The sequence below is a fragment of the Portunus trituberculatus genome, chromosome 42 (genome assembly GCF_017591435.1).
Source record: "Portunus trituberculatus isolate SZX2019 chromosome 42, ASM1759143v1, whole genome shotgun sequence".
Taxonomy (NCBI): Eukaryota; Metazoa; Arthropoda; class Malacostraca; order Decapoda; family Portunidae; genus Portunus; species Portunus trituberculatus.
In genome coordinates, this window is record NC_059296.1 from 8,875,701 (window position 1) to 8,894,437 (window position 18,737).

General features: G+C 43.6%; 1 protein-coding gene across 3 annotated transcripts in view; it reads left to right on the top strand.

Moving 5' to 3' along the window:
- Window positions 1-4,384: 4,384 nt before the first annotated feature.
- Window positions 4,385-18,737, top strand: part of LOC123517331 (huntingtin-interacting protein 1-related protein-like) — a 40,498-nt gene continuing 26,145 nt past the window's right edge. For 2 of the 3 annotated variants that reach the window (XM_045277321.1, XM_045277319.1), the window contains exons 1-5: window positions 4,385-4,552; window positions 5,752-6,015; window positions 6,239-6,396; window positions 6,507-6,568; window positions 17,044-17,184. In XM_045277321.1, the coding sequence (XP_045133256.1) occupies window positions 4,463-4,552; window positions 5,752-6,015; window positions 6,239-6,396; window positions 6,507-6,568; window positions 17,044-17,184 (715 nt within the window). In that variant the 5' untranslated portion in view covers window positions 4,385-4,462. The remainder of the gene's footprint in view (window positions 4,553-5,751; window positions 6,016-6,238; window positions 6,397-6,506; window positions 6,569-17,043; window positions 17,185-18,737) is intronic. The other variant, XM_045277320.1, reaches the window with a different exon arrangement.

Sequence of the window (18,737 nt, forward strand, 5' to 3'; positions counted from 1 at the left end):
TGGATAATGAGAAACTGATCCTGAGAGAAGAATATGACATTCAAAGCACAAGATCACATAGTAAAAAGCTGAGAAAGGGAAGATGTCTGAGAGATGTTAAGAAATATAGTTTCCCCACAAAGATTTGTTGAGACATGGAACAGTTTGAGTGAAGAAGAGGTGTCAGCAACGAGTGTGCATAGTTTTAAAGAAATATTGGATAAGTGTAGATATGGAGACGGGGTCACACGAGCATAAAGCCCAGGCCCTGTAAAACTACAACTAGATAAATACACACACCGCATAGTGTAGTGGTTAGCAAACTTGACTCATAACCAAAAGGGTCCAGGTTCAAATCCCAGGAGCAGCAAAGCATATGGGTGAGCCTCTTAATGTGCAGCCCTTGTTCACCTAGCAGTAAATAGGTATGGGATGTAACTTAAGGTTTGTGGCCTCGCTGTCCCATTGTGTGGTGTGTGGTGGGGTCTGAGTCCTACCCGAAGATTGGTCAGTATGAGCTTTGATCTCTTATAGGGGAAAGGCTGGTTGGATGACCAGCAGGGGACTGTAGTGGATAGTAACTTGTTGCTGTGTTCATCTGTTTTTTTATAATAATGTACAAGCTGACAAACATAATTGGTCATAAACAGCAGCAATTGTATCCTGTATATTATTTAAGACAACAGACTCACACTCTGTTGCCTAAGATAACACTGAACAACAGTGAGTCACTGTGAGTGGTTCCCCAGCAGTCAGCACTGCCTTCATACAATACACATCATTCATGGGTACCCTTCTCCTCTCTCCACTCTTTTTGCCTTCATAAAACATGGAAAGTTTCTGGTTTCTGGTGTGTGTGTGTGTGTGTGTGTGTGTTCATCATGTTTTCACATATTTTGATCTATATTGTGTATCTCCAGCGATACACAGACCCCAATTTAGACAACACTGTTCTATATAATAAATTGGAGAGTTTGAATAACTATGATTCTATATTCTGTAAGTTACTCAGAACTACAAGGAGGCAACTGCATGAGAAGTACTTTCAAGAAAAGAATACTAAAAGAAATATTAAAGATATTCAAATAATTTAACTGGATTTTTCAATATCATGTAAAATCTTAAGTAATAGCATAGTTTTATGATTGGATGGAATAAAAACTTTACAGACCACACAAGAAAGGGACTTTGAGGCTGGTGTAGGTGTTACCATTCTGTTTCTGAATTTTAAGGATGTGTGTGTGTGTGTGTGTGTGTTGTTAGGTGCATGTAGTTTTGTGTGAAGGAGTAGAGTAGTCATTAGAGAGCTGGCTGGGAGACGCTAACAGTTACAGGTGGAGATCAAGAAAGAGACACCATTCTCCTGAAGAGTCCAAAAACAAAACAATGGAGCTATAAACTCTCCTCGTATCATATCTGTGACACTCTCTTGACCCCCACCTTCAAGATTAGAAACATTAAGAGGATTCCAGGGAGCAGTTATTTTGCATCTGATATTTTGGCCACAAATTAACCAAGTACCTCGATCCTCCTTTCTTTCTCTTCTCCACCGGCTCCACTGTTAGCAGTTTGTGCATACATAAGTGGTAGTTGGATGACGTGTGTGTGTGTGTGTGTGTGTGTGTGACATGAAGTGGGGGATGTGTCTGGGCTTGGTCTGTCATTAGTTGCTCCTATTGAAGTTATTCTTGTTATTACGTTATTTGCATTGTAGATAGGAGGAAGATGAGTAAGAAGAAAGATGAGGAGGGGCGGAAAACAGAGTTAAAGACAATGTTTACTTTAGTTTACCCTATCTGCTTGGTTTTCTATGTAGTATTTACTTTCAGTTCTGCTGTCTACAATAATTAATAGTATTATAGGTTATTATATGGAATATTTTTAAACACCTGTAATATGTGTGCAAGTATGGTGAAGGTTTGGTAAGTGACGTGTGTATAATAATTTAAGGTGGGTTCACACTTGTCAATATACGACTGAAATTGCAGGTCGCTAGTATTATCGACTGAGCCCTCTTAGTCGGAACACGTTCACACAGCGACTGGGAAGTATCAGCTGGTTGGCGGGAAGTGAATGTAAACAAGATGTCTTCCTCTGGTGGCGACGACGATTGCGATCAAACTAAATCAGTACAAGTATTCAATCCTCGCCTCCAACAACACTCTGCATAGAGGGAATCAGTCATCGGAGTGGCAGCTATCTCGTCGAATTTCGATTTGCGCAAGCTCTTTTTTTTTTCATTTAGAATTCACATAGGGTCCCAGATGTGCTCTTAATTTTTCCCTCACCAATTCCAAAATCTTCTCTACATCGACACGACATTTTAAACCTTTCTAAGTGACGTCACAACGTTAACAAAGTCGCAAAACGACTGAGTGAGACCAACATGTTGGTCTTGTTTTGCGACTGGTTTTCCCAGTCGCTGTATAGGCATCAGTCGGAAACTACCAACTTGTTATTTCAGAAGCAAATTGACACGTGTGAAACCGCCTTCACTACTACTACTACTGCAGACTACCACCTACTATACCACTACTATTGCTACTAATACGAGCTACTACTAGCTATTACTACTACTATTACTACTACATATTAATAATGATAATGATAATAATAATTATAGTAATTATTATTATTATTATCATTATTATTACTATTATTATTATTATTATTATTATTATTATTATTATTATTATCACTATTATTATTATTATTATTATTATTATTATCATTATTATTATTATTATTATTATCATTATTATCATAGCTATTACCACTACTACTACTACTACTACTACTACTACTACTGCTACTGCTGCTACTACTACTACTACTACTACTACTACTACTACTACTACTACTACTACTACAACAACAACAACAACAACAACAACAACAACAACAACAACTACTACTACTACTACTACTACTACTACTACTACTACTACTACTACTACTGCGTACTGTTCCAGTGGCAGGTCTATCAGACAATTGAGATGACTATATATAGCGTCTTAACCTGACTACCCGCATTAGTTCCTGCCCCTGGGGACAGTCAGAGCGTCTCATGTAGTAGCAGCAGCTAGTAGCTACTGCTATTACTACTACTACTACTACTACTACTACTACTACTACTACTACTACTACTACTACTGCTACTGCTGCTACTACTACTACTACTACTACTACTACTACTACTACTACTACTACTACTACTACTACTACTACTGATTATTTGGTGCCGTAGCTGTGACTTAATTGCTGCAATGAAAATCAAGAGTCGATTCTATGTGGTCAAGATTACTAACAGGTCAGTAGTAGACTATTTTAATGGCTCGGATCGTTATATGTTATACAACACCAAGGTCTCTCCCAATCATAAATGTCTATCGGGAACCTAGTAACCTTACCCTCCTCTTAATTTCGGATCTCAGCTGTCTAACTTACAACCATAGGTAGCTATACCAACTACTACTACAACAACAACAACAACAACAACAACAACAACAACAACAACTACTACTACTACTACTACTACTACTACTACTACTACTACTACATATAGTGCCATATCTAGGTAGGCAATTTCCGTAAAAATCAATATAAAAAATCCCTAACCGTATTAGTTAATATATATCAAAACCATTCACCATGTCGTCTTTCCCAGTTCGCCATACGAAAACCGAGCATTTTCACATAATTATATTCCCTAGCTTGTGGGGAGGACTTCATTTCTCTCTTCCATTACAATATCCAATTGTGTAATCTTTGAAACTTTGTATAAGACTTCCTTTAAACTTATCAATGATAGAGGCAACTGCCCAGATCACACTGTTGTTTTTGTTTCTTGAAATTCACTTCCTGATACTAATGAGAAATGAGCCTATAGTGTATAGATTTCTTCTCTATAATCTACCGGGATTATAGTATGTCACAAAATTTGTCGATTAAAAAAAAGTGGGCCCTATATAGAGCTTCAAAGTTTAAGGTTTTCTTCGTGTGTGTATTCAGTGTTCACACACACACACACACACACACACTCGAAATTACAGTGATATAGAGATCAGCAGGGATACACTGCCTAACGACGTTTTGTTTCGTCTTTGCAAGAGACATTAAACTTTGTCCATATTTTAGTGCCTGATGATGCCTTTTTGCAAAGGCTAAACGTCGGCAAGAATAGATAAAAAAGCAAACCGTTTTAACTCTCTCTCTCTCTCTCTCTCTGTATATATGGATAGATAGACAGATAGTTTAGATATATAAGGTAACACACCAAATAAATAAAGAGTGCATGTAGTTGAAACACAAAAGATAATAATATACTTGGAAACGAATTGGAGGATAATAAATAGAATCGGAAGTGATTACCGATGCTAGTTTAATGAAGGTCTTGGAGAGTTCCGGCGTCTATAGCGCGAGGCTCAGTGAGGCACGATGGTGGTGACGTGAGGAAGTGTTGTCATTTAAAGATACAGCCAACATGACCTCCATCAAGAAGATCCCCAACGTGTTGGGGACGAGGAGGAGCAATACATTGGACCAGGAGCGGGAGCAGTTTGAGAAAGCTCAGGTAATATTTGTATGGGTGTTATGGGCGAGCTGTAGGTGTGGGGGGCGGGGACGGGCTACATTGGGCGGCAGTGTGCTAAACCACCCGCACAGCTTCCACGAGACCTACGACAGGTAGCCTGTCATATGCTTGGAGCCTGCGGAGCAGCCTGCAGTTGTTGTGAATGGTGTAAGATGGCAGGTGGACTGCTCCCAGTGGCCGGAAGTTGTGTGGTGCAGGAGCGACAGGAAGTACTGTCACCACCAGTGACAGCCGAGACGTGGCCTGTTTCGGGAAGTGAAGTTTGACAAAATTTGGGCTCTCACTCTCTTTGGTGACAGGGTGTACTCAGGAGTGTGACCACAGAACCAGCATCTTAGTATGCCATTGCACATTGGCTTACACTTGTGTACCTATTTATTGTTTATTGTTTATTGTTTTGTTTTGTTTTCTAGGCTCTATTCCACCAGTAAATGGTGCTCTACAGGGCCTCATACAAAATTATATATACATAGTTGTCCTAAATACATACAAATGAAAATAAAAATATATATACTAATAAATAGAACTTAACCTAACCTAACCTAAGGTCTTAAAAACTACATTGCACCTTATAATAATAATCACAGAGAAATCTTCTTCTTAACAAAAAAGATAGCAAGTCTGCTGCTTTTATTTTTGTATGTTTTCAAAGAAACGTACTTTACAGATAAGAAGGCAGCATTTTGGTCACATACATGGTTCTCTTACTGGTGGGCTTCCAAGACCCCTGCCTCAGGGCCTAAATTCAAGGGAAGACACTGCTGTTACATCACCCTTTTTGAGGCTACAAATTATGGCTTGCTGATACACTATAGGCTCATTTCTCATTAGTATCAGGAAGTGAATTTCAAGAAGCAAAAACAACAGTGTGATCTGGGCAGTTGCCTCTATCATTGATAAGTTTAAAGGAAGTCTTATACAAAGTTTCAAAGATTACACAATTGGATATTGTAATGGAAGAGTGCAATGAAAATGTACTTATAGAAGTGGAGATTCTGCTTTAGCAACTAGCATTATGGAGTTTCAAAGAATTAGTAGGTAAAGAGTAATTATTGTTAATTAAAATAGGATTTTTCAGGATCAGCATACTCATGAATTTGGACGTGTGGATGTTATTAGAATCACAAGATGTTTTGTTGGCTTCTGGTTATTAGGTTACTGTTTTCTGTCCCTCGCAGGAAGCAAGCTTTAAAAAGGCAACAAGTGATGAAGAGATGCCATTAAAAATGAAACATGTGCGTAACCTCATCATTGGCACATTCACTGACAAGAATGCAGACCTTTTCTGGCGCAATGTGGGCACAACTCTGCCTATTAATACTGATGTCACAGCATGGAAATTCTGCCATTGTCTGCATATCATGCTTCGTGATGGCCACCCAAATGCATTGCAGGATTCGCACCGCCACATCAGCCGAATTAAGGATACGGGACAGCACTTTGTAAGTGATAATTGTCTTTAATACTGTAGTTAGTATCTGACTGTTACATCTTTGGAAGTTCATAGAAATATGCAAACTACATAGGTATAATGTAAGTTTTTTTTTATTCCAATATTTTTTAAAACCATATTATACATGATAAAAAAATCAAATGTTGACTTAAGTTTTTTTTTATTTGAATTGTTGCTGACCTTTGTGCTTTTTTCGTTTTTTTTTTCTTTAGCGGCACTTGACACACGGCTATGGACGACTCATCAAGAGATACTGTGAATTATTAGTTGCTAAGCTCCACTTCCATCAACACTATCCTCGTTTTCCTGGGACTCTCTCTGTCACTCCTGAGGAGTTGGAGGCCCTGGCTGAAAATGATGCCAATAATTAGTGAGTATTTTGACCTCTCGTTTTGTAATGTATTGAAAGATTGCTGTCAAAAACTGAATTTTAAAAGGAGAACAGCAGATTGTTACAGAATGTCATTTTTTATTTTTCAGTTTTGAGTTAGGAGTAGAGATGTTGGAGTACCTAGAGTGTATCCTGAACTTGTATGAAGCAGGTAGGTTCTGATACAATGTAAAGTTTGCCTGAATGTGAATTAAAATTCAGAATCATAATCATCTTAATTACTCTCTGTCATAATTTCTCCCTCTTTCCCCTATTGATCAATCAATCAATCATTCATCAATCAATCATTGATATTCTCTTCTGAAAACCTTTGCATAGGTTAACTGGGATAAGAATGATATTGAAATAATTACTCAATCTGCATGGCTCATTCATTTTGTATCATGCTTTTCCTTATTTTAGGTGATAACTGTAGCTGATAATGTCTTGACAAAATATAACATTCCACAGTAGTTACCTAAATTCCCATTTTTTTCAGAAAATCTGTGATTGTATGTACATTGATTTGTGGTCAGTTTCCAGAATTGCATGATTAAATTATTACTAGTGATTCGGTATGAATTAATTTATGTAATACAGTGGAATTTTTTATTTTTAATGATGTCACTATATATATATATATATATATATATATATATATATATATATATATATATATATATATATATATATATATATATATATTGTTACGGTTTGCAAACGTAGTACATCACCCGGCTGCGGTTAACTGCTACAGCTCACTAGACTGTTATACTGGCAAAATCGCCAACTTTGTTACGGTCAGTACAGTGGGGATTATAAAACACTCCACAGAGTCCCCACTACTATAACTCGCAGCCGACGTAACCCTCAGGTTCTTTCAAGGTCACCAACAGTGTATAATTTCCCCCACTGTAAAGGAATCTCCTCAGCAACTCCTTCTCCTCCTGTACCCAACCAATTAGAATTTATATATGGTAGATGCTATGTGTAACAGGGCGAGGCCTTAATACTCCCTAGAGAAACCGCCCACAAGGACAGTTCCACCCACTTCTCTATGAAGTATTAATGCCTCTCCACCCGCCTTGTCCACAGACTGTGATAACTCACAGACCGGAACATAACGTGCGGTATATTATATAAGTATACTATTCTACTACAACAAGTGCTTACTAACACCTGTTAGACTGACATCCCTGGCCTACTACTACTGCAATATATGATGTGTACAGCACATCCGGTGATGTACACACAAGCCCAGACACCACCTACGGGTGACACCAGCTATACACGAGTCCAAATACTCGTCGCAGACAAGTCTGACGGACGACACTACGCACTACTGGCCGACATGAAGCCTCTCAGCATTCAATAGTGTGTGTGGCTACTACCACTACAATACAGTTTACTACTGAAACTATACAAAAGATGGTGGGGGCACACAGCCACCCAACAAAACACACTGGTGACCACAGCCACCAACAGCAACAACGGGACGAAACAATAACGCGTCCCTCCGCGTCGCCACACCCGAGTGGACGAACGCACAACAGGAAATGCAGCCCCAACCGGCTACACTTTCCTCAGGACAACAAGCCCGTTGTCCTACACAGCCACGGTCTACCCAGTAGCAAGCCAGCTACTCAACAGGAGGGCACAACTCCCAGACCAATGACTAGCGAGTAACAAGAACAGCCCAGCAACACGTGTCTCCACCCTGTGCCAGAAACCAAGAGCGCACGTGTCTACCTCCGCTGAAGACTGGCTGGTTACTATAAACAGTATACTACTGAAACTACACAACAGATGGTGGGGCACACAGCCGCCCACCAAACACACTGGTGACCACGGCCACCAACAAAACAAACAGGACGAGACAAAACGTGTCTCTCCTCCGCGCCGCCCCACCACGAGTGGACGAACGCACGAGAAATGCAGCCAAACTTACTACACCTCTCCTAGAGCAACAAGCCCGTCGCTCCAACAGTCACGGTCTACCCAGTAGCAAGCCAGCTACTCAACAGGAGGGCACAACTCCCAGACCAATGACTAGCGAGTAACAAGAGAAGCCCAGCAACACGAATCTCCCTAACACTGTGCCAGACCGATGAGAGTGCGTGTCTATCTCCGCTGAAGGCTACCTCTGTACTGAGTCCCACTCGCAACGAGAAGCATGGAGAGGGAGGCGGGTTGTCTGCTCAACAGAACAGCCCGAGGGGCCCGTGATGGGTGGCCATAGGCTTCACATATAATAATATAATAAATTAAAGGGGATTAAGACGGTGCCCATCACACGCCCTCCCTTAAAAGAAAAAATTTTGGAAACAAAACATTTACAAAATTTTTAAAAAAGGCATGGAACTGATTAAAGGGAATGGCCCCGGGACAGACAATCAGCTACAACGTTGTCTGCTCCTTTTATATATCTTACTATGACATTGTACTCCTGGGCTCACTCGGTATGGGGGCCACTTGACAGGCTTTTCGTCCCCAACATTAATATCGTGTTCTATCAACTGTGTCCTGCCCGGGACACTGCTAAACACTGGAGTACTTTCTCAGCCGCCAAAGCAACTCATATTGCTGATCCCCTAAATGGTCAACCTTCTCTTTCAAGAGATGGAGGCTATTCCGTTCCCACTGCCCTATAGGAACAACAGGTTCAGGCCCAATAACTTCTGGAGCCTCTCCCTCCCGGCAAAAAAATAAAACTGAAGATGCCTCTTGCACGGCAGAACTAAAAGAGCCCTTCTGGCTAGTAGAACGAAAATAGGGCTTCAGCATTTTAACGTGACACAGCTGAGCCCTCTTGCGCCGGTCAGGAGTGACCACCAGGTAGTCGAGGTCACCTACCTTCTTCTCTATAATATAGGGGCCATTATAGCGGGCAGCAAGTGGCTGGCCCTGAAGTGGTAACAGCATGAGCACTTCATCTCCAGGGGCAAAACTCCGATACTCGGCCCTTCGATCATAATACCCCTTCATACTCTGCTGGGTCTTACACAGGTGGGCCTGCGCCACCTCTAATGCCTTGGCTAGTCTCTCTCGACTGTTCATAATGCTCTTAAGCAGTGAGACAGGGCGCTCAGGCGACGGCTGACACCAAGCCTCCCGAACTACGTCGAGCGGTCCACGCACTCGGTGTCCAAACACTAGCTGATTGGGTGAAAAACCCAAGGACTCAGTGGGCGCTTCTCTCACCGCAAATAAGACAAAGGGGACACCCTCGTCCCAATCCTAATTTCTCTCCATGCAGAAACTCTTGAGCATGGTTTTGAGAGTTTGATGATGTCTCTCCAGGGCTCCCTGAGACTGTGGATGATAAGCACTGGACACAATATGCTTGATCCCCCACGCAGTCATCGTATCCTTAAACAACTTTGAAGTAAAGTTGGTCCCTGATCGGACTGCAGCTCTGCTGGCAATCCAAAGTGTGTAAAGAAGGTTAACAAAGCCTTCAGCACCACCTTAGAGTGAGTGCTTCTCAGGGGAATTGCTTCAGGATACCGCGTGGTAACATCCATTATGGTCAACAAATACTTGTGACCAGCCCTGGTAGTAGGCAGAGGACCTACTATATCAATCAAAACCCTCGTGAAGGGAGGATCAACAGCAGGGAGAGGGTGGAGTGGCGCCACAGGGGGTGTCTGATTAGGCTTGCCCACCACTTGACAAGTGTGGCAGCACTTAAGAATCGTGGCTACTTCTCCAGACATGCTGGGCCACCAAAAATTGCGACGCAGGCAAGCAACGGTCTTTCGGATGCCCAGGTGTCCAGCCATGGGCCCCTCATGTGCCAACAGCACAAGTGCCTCATGCAGCTTCTGCGGCACAACTACTTGCAATAACTCACCACCGTCACTCTCCTGCCATCTACGACACAACACTCCTTGATGCAAGACAAACTCCTCCTTGCCCTCCAACTCCTCACTTCCCTCACCCACTCGAGCAAAGAAGGAAGCCAACGCCGGGTCCTCCTGCTGCCTACAAATGAGCTCTGCAGGCTCTATAGGGTCATGGGGTTGAGGCAACGCTGCAACCCTACGTCCCACACGGCCTTGAGGACGGAGAGCTGGCCCAGGCTGTTCCGCTCCTGCCATGTGATCCGGTGAGTCCTCAGAAGGATCATCACCACCAGCCAGGCAGTCACCAGGCAAGGGAACAGCTCGCTCCCTGCCTCCACGATGCTCTACAGGGGGAGAAACTTCCCACTCCCCCGCAGAACTGGAAGTCTCCCCACCCTGGGTGCCAACTTCCAACGAACTGCCTGACTTATCATGCTGGGGCCTGTGCTGAACATCAGAGCCCCCAGCCTCCACACCAGGAAGCGACTCAGCACGAGTGCTCCCTCCGGAGTGCTCTGCAGAGTGAGGATAACCATCAAACAACTCAGCTACACCCAACACTCCGTCCTCATTCTCAGCAACACCTCCCAAAGCCGAGTCCGGTGCATTAACCCCTTCCTTACCGCAAGACTGTTTTGGGTGCACCAGCAAAAGCGATCTCGTGGTACCGCAAGATGCTGCCGTGGTACGTGTGTACCACACCAATACATTTCCGTGTATAACCGTGGCCTGAGTGCGGATTTTGCCTTTTTCATACTCCACGTGGTTCACTCACTATAAACAAACAAACACTGGAGGCATTATTTTTAGCCACCCCAGCGTAACAAGACCATCCCCCCCACTAGCCAATCAATATCGGAGTTAATTTTTCATGCATAAACTATAAAGCCAATCACAATTCTTTGACATATATTATTCCCACAGTCCCCCCAAGAACATCAGTTCTCTAGTATCAGCCGTGGTGAAACTGTTCTATTGCCTCTAGTTAGAGATAATGGCGTCTGCTTCATGTAGCAGCGATGAGGATTATCATAATTATGAGACAGATAGTGAGGATATACTGGAAGACTCTCCAGATGAATATGATTCAGACTATGATCCTGAAAAAGAAATAGGAGAGAGTGATAGTGACAGCAGTGTTGAAACCCTCTCGGCAAGTGAGGGGGAGCAGCCTAGTTATGACTGCCTCAGGGCCACCCTCACCAGGTGCAGAGTGTGGTGCTGAATTTATGATTAGTGCACAATTTATGATTATGTTTACGCTTTTATTAATAAAATGACAAAAATATGTTTAGAAAAAGTACATAACACTGAGTTAGAAAGAAATATAATGTGTAGATCTGGCGTGAGGCACCACGGGCACTGCATATAGGAACGCTTTGTTTATATCGGGGGGTGGCTGCGGTAAGGAAGGGGTTAACAAGTGACTCTACGCTGTCACCGTCAGCCTCTGCACCAGAACTCAATGGTGAGCCCAACACTGGCTCCACCACATCAGCACTGTTACTCCCATCTGGAGTCAATCCCATCGGGCTGCTAGCAACCTCCTGGGTAGTAACAGGCTCTCTCTCAGCCCAGCGGGCCTGAGAGCGGGTAACAACATTAACAGAGTCTTGCACCACTGGCCCAGACTCTTCAGCAACCTCATCCTCATCAGAGGTTGGGATCCATACACGACCACCAGCCAAATCATTCCCAAGCAGGAAGTCCACTCCTGCGACTGGCAGTTCGTCTGCCACTGCTACCTGCGCCGTAGCAGTGACAAGAGGACATGACAGCGTCACCTCAGCCGTCACGAACTCCTCCACAGTGTTAAGTCCACGACACAACACTGCCTTACTAGATGTCACCTTCTTCCCAGTGACATTTCGGCACACTGACTGCTGTGCTCCCGTATCACGCAGTACAGTGATGGGATACTTGGTGCCATCAATCTCAACAGTGCCTCCACACAGGAAAGGACGGCACCAGTCAAGCTCACTATCCTTAACAACAGCGGGCGAGGCAACAGGGGAGGGACAGGTGGGCCAACCTGCTCTCTCCTCCAAACACAACTCAGGCACACGCCGTGCCTTCTCACTTCTAAAGCCTGAAGGAGCAGTCAACTCATCACCACAAACTTTATCTGGCCACACCAACAAGGCAACTGGTTTCTGCGAGGACTTTGGAGTTTCAGCTGTTACTAATTTTGGGCAATTGAACTTAAAATGCCCTTTCCTCGGCAGTGATAGCACGTAGGCTGGGAATCATACTTGGGCGTTCTAGGGGCCGCCTTCCCGCCGTCCGTCCTTCGCAGAAAAAGGAGGGTGGGGCCTGGGGCTTTCAAAACCCATTTTACTGCCGAATCCAGTATATCGCCTAAAGTGGCCTGGAGAGCCCGAGGAAGAACTGCCACCACTCCTGGGCCTCCCTTAGGACCACCTTCCTTACGACTCCAACTCCCAGGCTGCTGCACAGGACGGTGGGCCAACACATAATCATCAGCCCATGTAGCAGCCTCCTTCAAGGTCCTAAACCTCTTCTCCCTCAACAGAGGTACCAGCTCCTTATCAGCAATATCAATGAACTGCTCCATAACTACTAACTCCTTTAAAGCCTCGAGAGAGTCAACACCCTCGCTAGCAACCCATCTCTCAAACACTTGCTCCAGTGAACGAGCACACTCGAGGTAGGAGTCACTTGCTCGCTTCCTCTTTCCTCTGAATTGCAAGCGATAGGCTTCTGGTCGCAGCTCATATGCCCGCAAAATGTCAGCCTTAAACTCCTCATAATCATCCAGATCATCAGCTGACATTTTATCATAAACTTCCAAGGCTTTTCCCTTGAGTTTATTCGCGACCAAGCCTACCCATCTCTCTCGGGACCAAGCAAACTCCTTGGCTTTCCTCTCGAAGCGGACAAACCATTCAGCCACCTTAGCCTCATCAAATTCGGGGACTAGCTGGAGACTTTGAACTAAAGTACGCTCAACACTCTGTTCTCCTCCTCCTACACTACTAACAACTCCAGGCGTACTTATTGCATGGCAAGTTCTCTCCCACTCCAACTCTCTATCTTTATCTGCCCTTTCTCTCTCCATCTCCAATCTCATCATCTCCATCTCTCTAGTCTCCTTCTCTGCTGCTAGTCTCTGAAGTTCTCGTCTTTCTTCCGCCTCTCTAGCCTCTTGCTCTGCTGTTAGTCTGTTTAACTCTCGCCTCTCTTCTGCTTCTATCTCCATTTTCCTCATTTCCAGCTTCAATCACAGTTCCTCCAGTCTGGCAGCTGACTGGACACTATCAGCAATACTGCTTGCTGGACTAGATCGTTGGGAGCCTTCCCTGTTTCCGATACTTCTGCCAGGACTAATATATCCCACATCACCTTCTCTGGGACCACCACGTGCGTTATCATGACACGTAGTAAATGCGTCCTCACTGACCCCACGCGCGGCCACCGACTCATTATACCCACGTGGTGAGTCTCGCCGGCTCACACACTCATCCTCACCCTCCACTGCTGGGGTGAAAAGACCAGTAACTCTCTCCATGGTGCTCACAGGGATTCGTCCTCACAAACAATAAAATAATATAAGTAATAATACCACACACAATAACACTACACACTATAAAGCACTTGGTTTATCCTGGTGAGGTCGCCACTGTTACGGTTTGCAAACGTACATCACCCGGCTGCGGTTAACTGCTACAGCTCACTAGACTGTTATACTGGCAAAATCGCCAACTTTGTTACGGTCAGTACAGTGGGGATTATAAAACACTCCACAGAGTCCCCACTACTATAACTCACAGCCGACGTAACCCTCAGGTTCTTTCAAGGTCGCCAACAGTGTATAATTTCCCCACTGTAAGGGAATCTCCTCAGCAACTCCTTCTCCTCCTGTACCCAACCAAGTAGAATTTATAAATGGTAGATGTTATGTGTAACAGGGCGAGGCCTTAATACCCCTAGAGAAACCGCCCACAAGGACAATTCCACCCACTTCTCTATGAAGTATTAATGCCTCTCCACCCGCCTTGTCCACAGACTGTGATAACTCACAGACCGGAACAACGCGCGCAGTATATTATATAACTATACTATCCTACTACAACAAGTGCTTACTAACACCTGTTAGACTGACATCCCTGGCCTACTACTACTGCAATATATGATGTGTACAGCACATCCGGTGATGTACACACAAGCCCAGACACCACCTACGGGTGACACCAGCTATACACGAGTCCAAATACTCGTCGCAGACAAGTCTGACGGACGACACTACGCACTACTGGCCGACATGAAGCCTCTCAGCATTCAATAGTGTGCGTGGCTACTACCACTACAATACAGTTTACTACTGAAACTATACAAAAGATGGTGGGGGCACACAGCCACCCAACAAAACACACTGGTGACCACAGCCACCAACAGCAACAACGGGACGAAACAATAACGCGTCCCTCCGCGTTGCCACACCCGAGTGGACGAACGCACAACAGGAAATGCAGCCCCAGCCGGCTACACTTTCCTCATGACAACAAGCCCGTTGTCCTACACAGCCACAGTCTTACCAGTAGCAAGCCAGCTACTCAACAGGAGGGCACAACTCCCAGACCAATGACTAGCGAGTAACAAGAACAGCCCAGCAACACGTGTCTCCACCCTGTGCCAGAAACCAAGAGCGCACGTGTCTACCTCCGCTGAAGACTGGCTGGTTACTATAAACAGTATACACTGGCCGCCAATGAAAGTGGCGCGTGTTGTTTTTGTGTTTTTTCGTACCATGCATACCATTAAATTTGCCTTAATCATCTATTACTATCATTAAAAATATAATTTCTTTACCTTACCTAATATTTTGTGCTGTTTCCCTTCCTCTTTATGACAGATTCCAACCGACGTGGTACAGAATCTGCTAGTTTTCCAGATATGTAGGTGACAGTTCTCCCCACACTTGCACGACCGCCTGCTTGAGCTTCGCTACACTGCTCGTGTCCAGATCCTGGAGCTTCTTTTCATCATACTCACACATTTTCAATCGGGTTTAGGTCTGGACTGTTTGCTGGCCAACTTTCAAAATAATTAAGTTCACACATGCCAAACCATTCCCTTACAATGTTGGCCGTATGGCATGACGCACCGTCCTGCATGAAGGTTTCACCGTTACACTTGTCGAAGCACTCTTCAAGATTGTCATGCAGCAGGTCAAGATATGTTTCTGTGTTCATTGACACTCCTTTGTCAAGCATAACTAAGTTGCCAACACCAAAGTAGCTGAAACACCCCCACACCATCACAGAGGAGGATGCTTAACTGCGTTTACAGTGTACCGTTCGTCATATCTGTCCGAGTTTCTTGGTTGGCGTACTCTTTTGTGTGGTGTTCCTGTCACATAGAACATGCTCTCATCTGACCACACTACTCTTCTCCACTTCTCTAATGGCCAGTCTTTATGGTCCTGAGCAAATCTGACTCTTTTAGCTTTGTGGGCGGGTGTAAGCAGTGGTTTCTTTGCAGCACGGTAACTTTTCATGTCGAGGTCCTCCAGTGTCCGCCGCTGTATTGTCCTTATGGAGACATGTGTCAGCAGATCAGGGTAATTTTGTTTAATTTCTCTTCCTGTGAGGAATGGCGAGACACTTAGCTGACGCTTAATCAGTGTCAGTGTCCTCTTTGATAAAATACGGCTGCGTCCAGGGCAGTTTTCTTCACTGGTGCTAATTTTCCGGTATTGTCTCTGCATCGCTTCAACCAGCGTTGTACTGTTCTTAGTGGGAGTCCTGTCTCCTTTGAAATATGCTTAGAGCCAAAACCACCCTTCGGAGTGAGTCAATAAGGGCTATATTGACTGGGGATATTTGATGTTTACGTGCCATTGACACTTAAGTTTCCACACCAATATGAAAGAGAACGAAGAAAACTGACATACTGTGCGGGGAGCGGGTAAGCAAGTGTACTTCCTTACGTGAGCAAGTGACAACTGAGTGATAATTTTTTGAAGTGTGACGGTTGATAGATGTTTAAAGAGCCGGCCTATGTTGCCACTTCTAGATATTAGCCACATTCTTTTCAAATGAGCTACAGTTCTTCCCGCGCTATGAGATACGGGTTTGTTTATAATGCGCGCCACTTTCATTGGCGGCTGGGTGTACTACTGAAACTACACAACAGATGGTGGGGGCATACAGACGCCCACCAAACCCACTGGTGACCACGGCCACCAACAAAACAAACAGGACGAGACAAAACGTGTCTCTCCTCCGCGCCGCCCCACCACGAGTGGACGAATGCACGAGAAATGAAGCCAAACTTACTACACCTCTCCTATAGCAACAAGCCCGTCGCTCCAACAGTCACGGTCTACCCAGTAGCAAGCCAGCTACTCAACAGGAGGGCACAACTCCCAGACCAATGACTAGCGAGTAACAAGAGAAGCCCAGCAACACGAATCTCCCTAACACTGTGCCAGACCGATGAGAGTGCGTGTCTATCTCCGCTGAAGGCTACCTCTGTACTGAGTCCCGCTCGCAACGAGAAGCATGGGGAGGGAGGCGGGCCATCTGCTCAACAGAACAGCCCGAGGGGCCTGTGATGGGTGGCCATAGGCTTCACATATAATAATATAATAAATTAAAGGGGATTAAGATGGTGCCCATCACAATATATATATATATATATATATATATATATATATATATATATATATATATATATATATATATATATATATTATTTTTTTTTTTTATTATTAATTAATTAATATATTTATTTATCTATTTATTTATTATTTTTTCATTTATTTATTTTTTTTTTTCAGTTTTTTCTTCACTGGACCCATCCCGAGCAAACTCCATGACAAGGTCTGGACAGTGTCGTCTGGCTCCTCTGATCCCTTGTATTCAAGATTCTTCTTGCCTTTATGACTGTATTGTGAGGATACTCTTCCAGCTTCACAAAGGTGCTTAAAAAATCTGCTGCAAACTTATCCTTGTGCATGTATGTAATGTATAATGAGTAGAGTTTGTTATTACATCAATCATCACTTCTTAACATAACGTAACATAACATAAATAATAGGATAACAAAGGGCCACCAGGGCCCATCTAGGTTATCCTGTATCAGTCGCACAGCGACCTCGTCATCATTATTTAGTTTTACTATGTTAGCTTATGTTTGATCCCTGCTTACTTTATTTGGTCAAGTTGATTAAAGATCTTTTCCAGGAAACCTCCTTAGGGAATAGTCGCAGCAGAACTTCAACATGCATCTCCCCTTGCTTCTCATCCTTGCATGAATTTTCTCTCTCTCTCTCTCTCTCTCTCTCTCTCTCTCTCTCTCTCTCTCTCTCTCTCTCTCTCTCTCTCTCTCTCTCTCTCTCTCTCTCTAACACTTTTTAGCATGATTATCATAAAATAAACAATGATGGGCTAGATGTGCTCTACTCAAGCATTGTTGGTGTTTCAGTGGGGGTGTTCATACCAACAGGCTACAGCTGTAGAGGGGATGGAAAGTCTTGTGGAAGGGTGTATAAAGGAAAGTGCTGAAATAGTGTATCCACTTCCAACTTCTTTGTTCAACTGTGATCAGAGTTATAAAGTTCAAATGCACTGATACTGACTTGCCTGCACTAGTATTATGCAAAACTAGTATGTGTTAAGCTTTTAAGTAGTGTTGAAGTTTTAACAAAAGATTCTGATGGATGTTATTGAAATAACCTTGCTTCAAAATGAGCACTTAAGTAATTGAAACTCACCTGTAAAGCTTTTGAATACAACTCATTGCATGAGCATGTGGCATGCTCCATGGAAATCAAATATATGTCTAAGTATGTGAAAGATAATCCTTAGAGGGAAATAGGCCAAGGATGAAATGCAAAGTTTATTGTTTATTTTATATGTGTGACTGTCCTTATTAAAGCAATGACTGTTTCAGAAAGGCTGTAATAGACAAATTTTGACCCTTCTTTTCTCTTTAGCTATTCATTTCTCATATAACCATCAACTTGAATTTCTCCTTTTATTTTTCCTGTACACACACACACACACACACACACACACACACACACACACACACACACACACACACACACACACACACACAGAAGATACTAGGTTTGGAGGAGAGGGAGCATCGTCAAGACTGGACTTGGTCTTTAGTACAGAGCCAATGGTCATTGAGGAGATGAGGGTGGAGTGCCCTTTAGCAAAGAGTGATCATGCAGTTTTGGAGTTCAAGGTGATAGACGAAGAGAAATCTAGAAGAAATGAAGAATATAAAGTGGGAAGATGGAATTATGCCAAGACAGATTTTGGAAACCTAAAGAAATTCTTTCAAGAGACAAATTGGATGAAATTCAAGAGTGCTAAGGGAGCAAATGAAAAGTGGAAGGAATTTATAAAAATATACAAAGAAGGTGAGAAAAATTTGTACCAATAAGACAACATAGAGAAGTTGGAAAGCAGGACTGGTTTAACGATAGATGTGAAAAGGCTAGAACAAGAAAAGAGGATG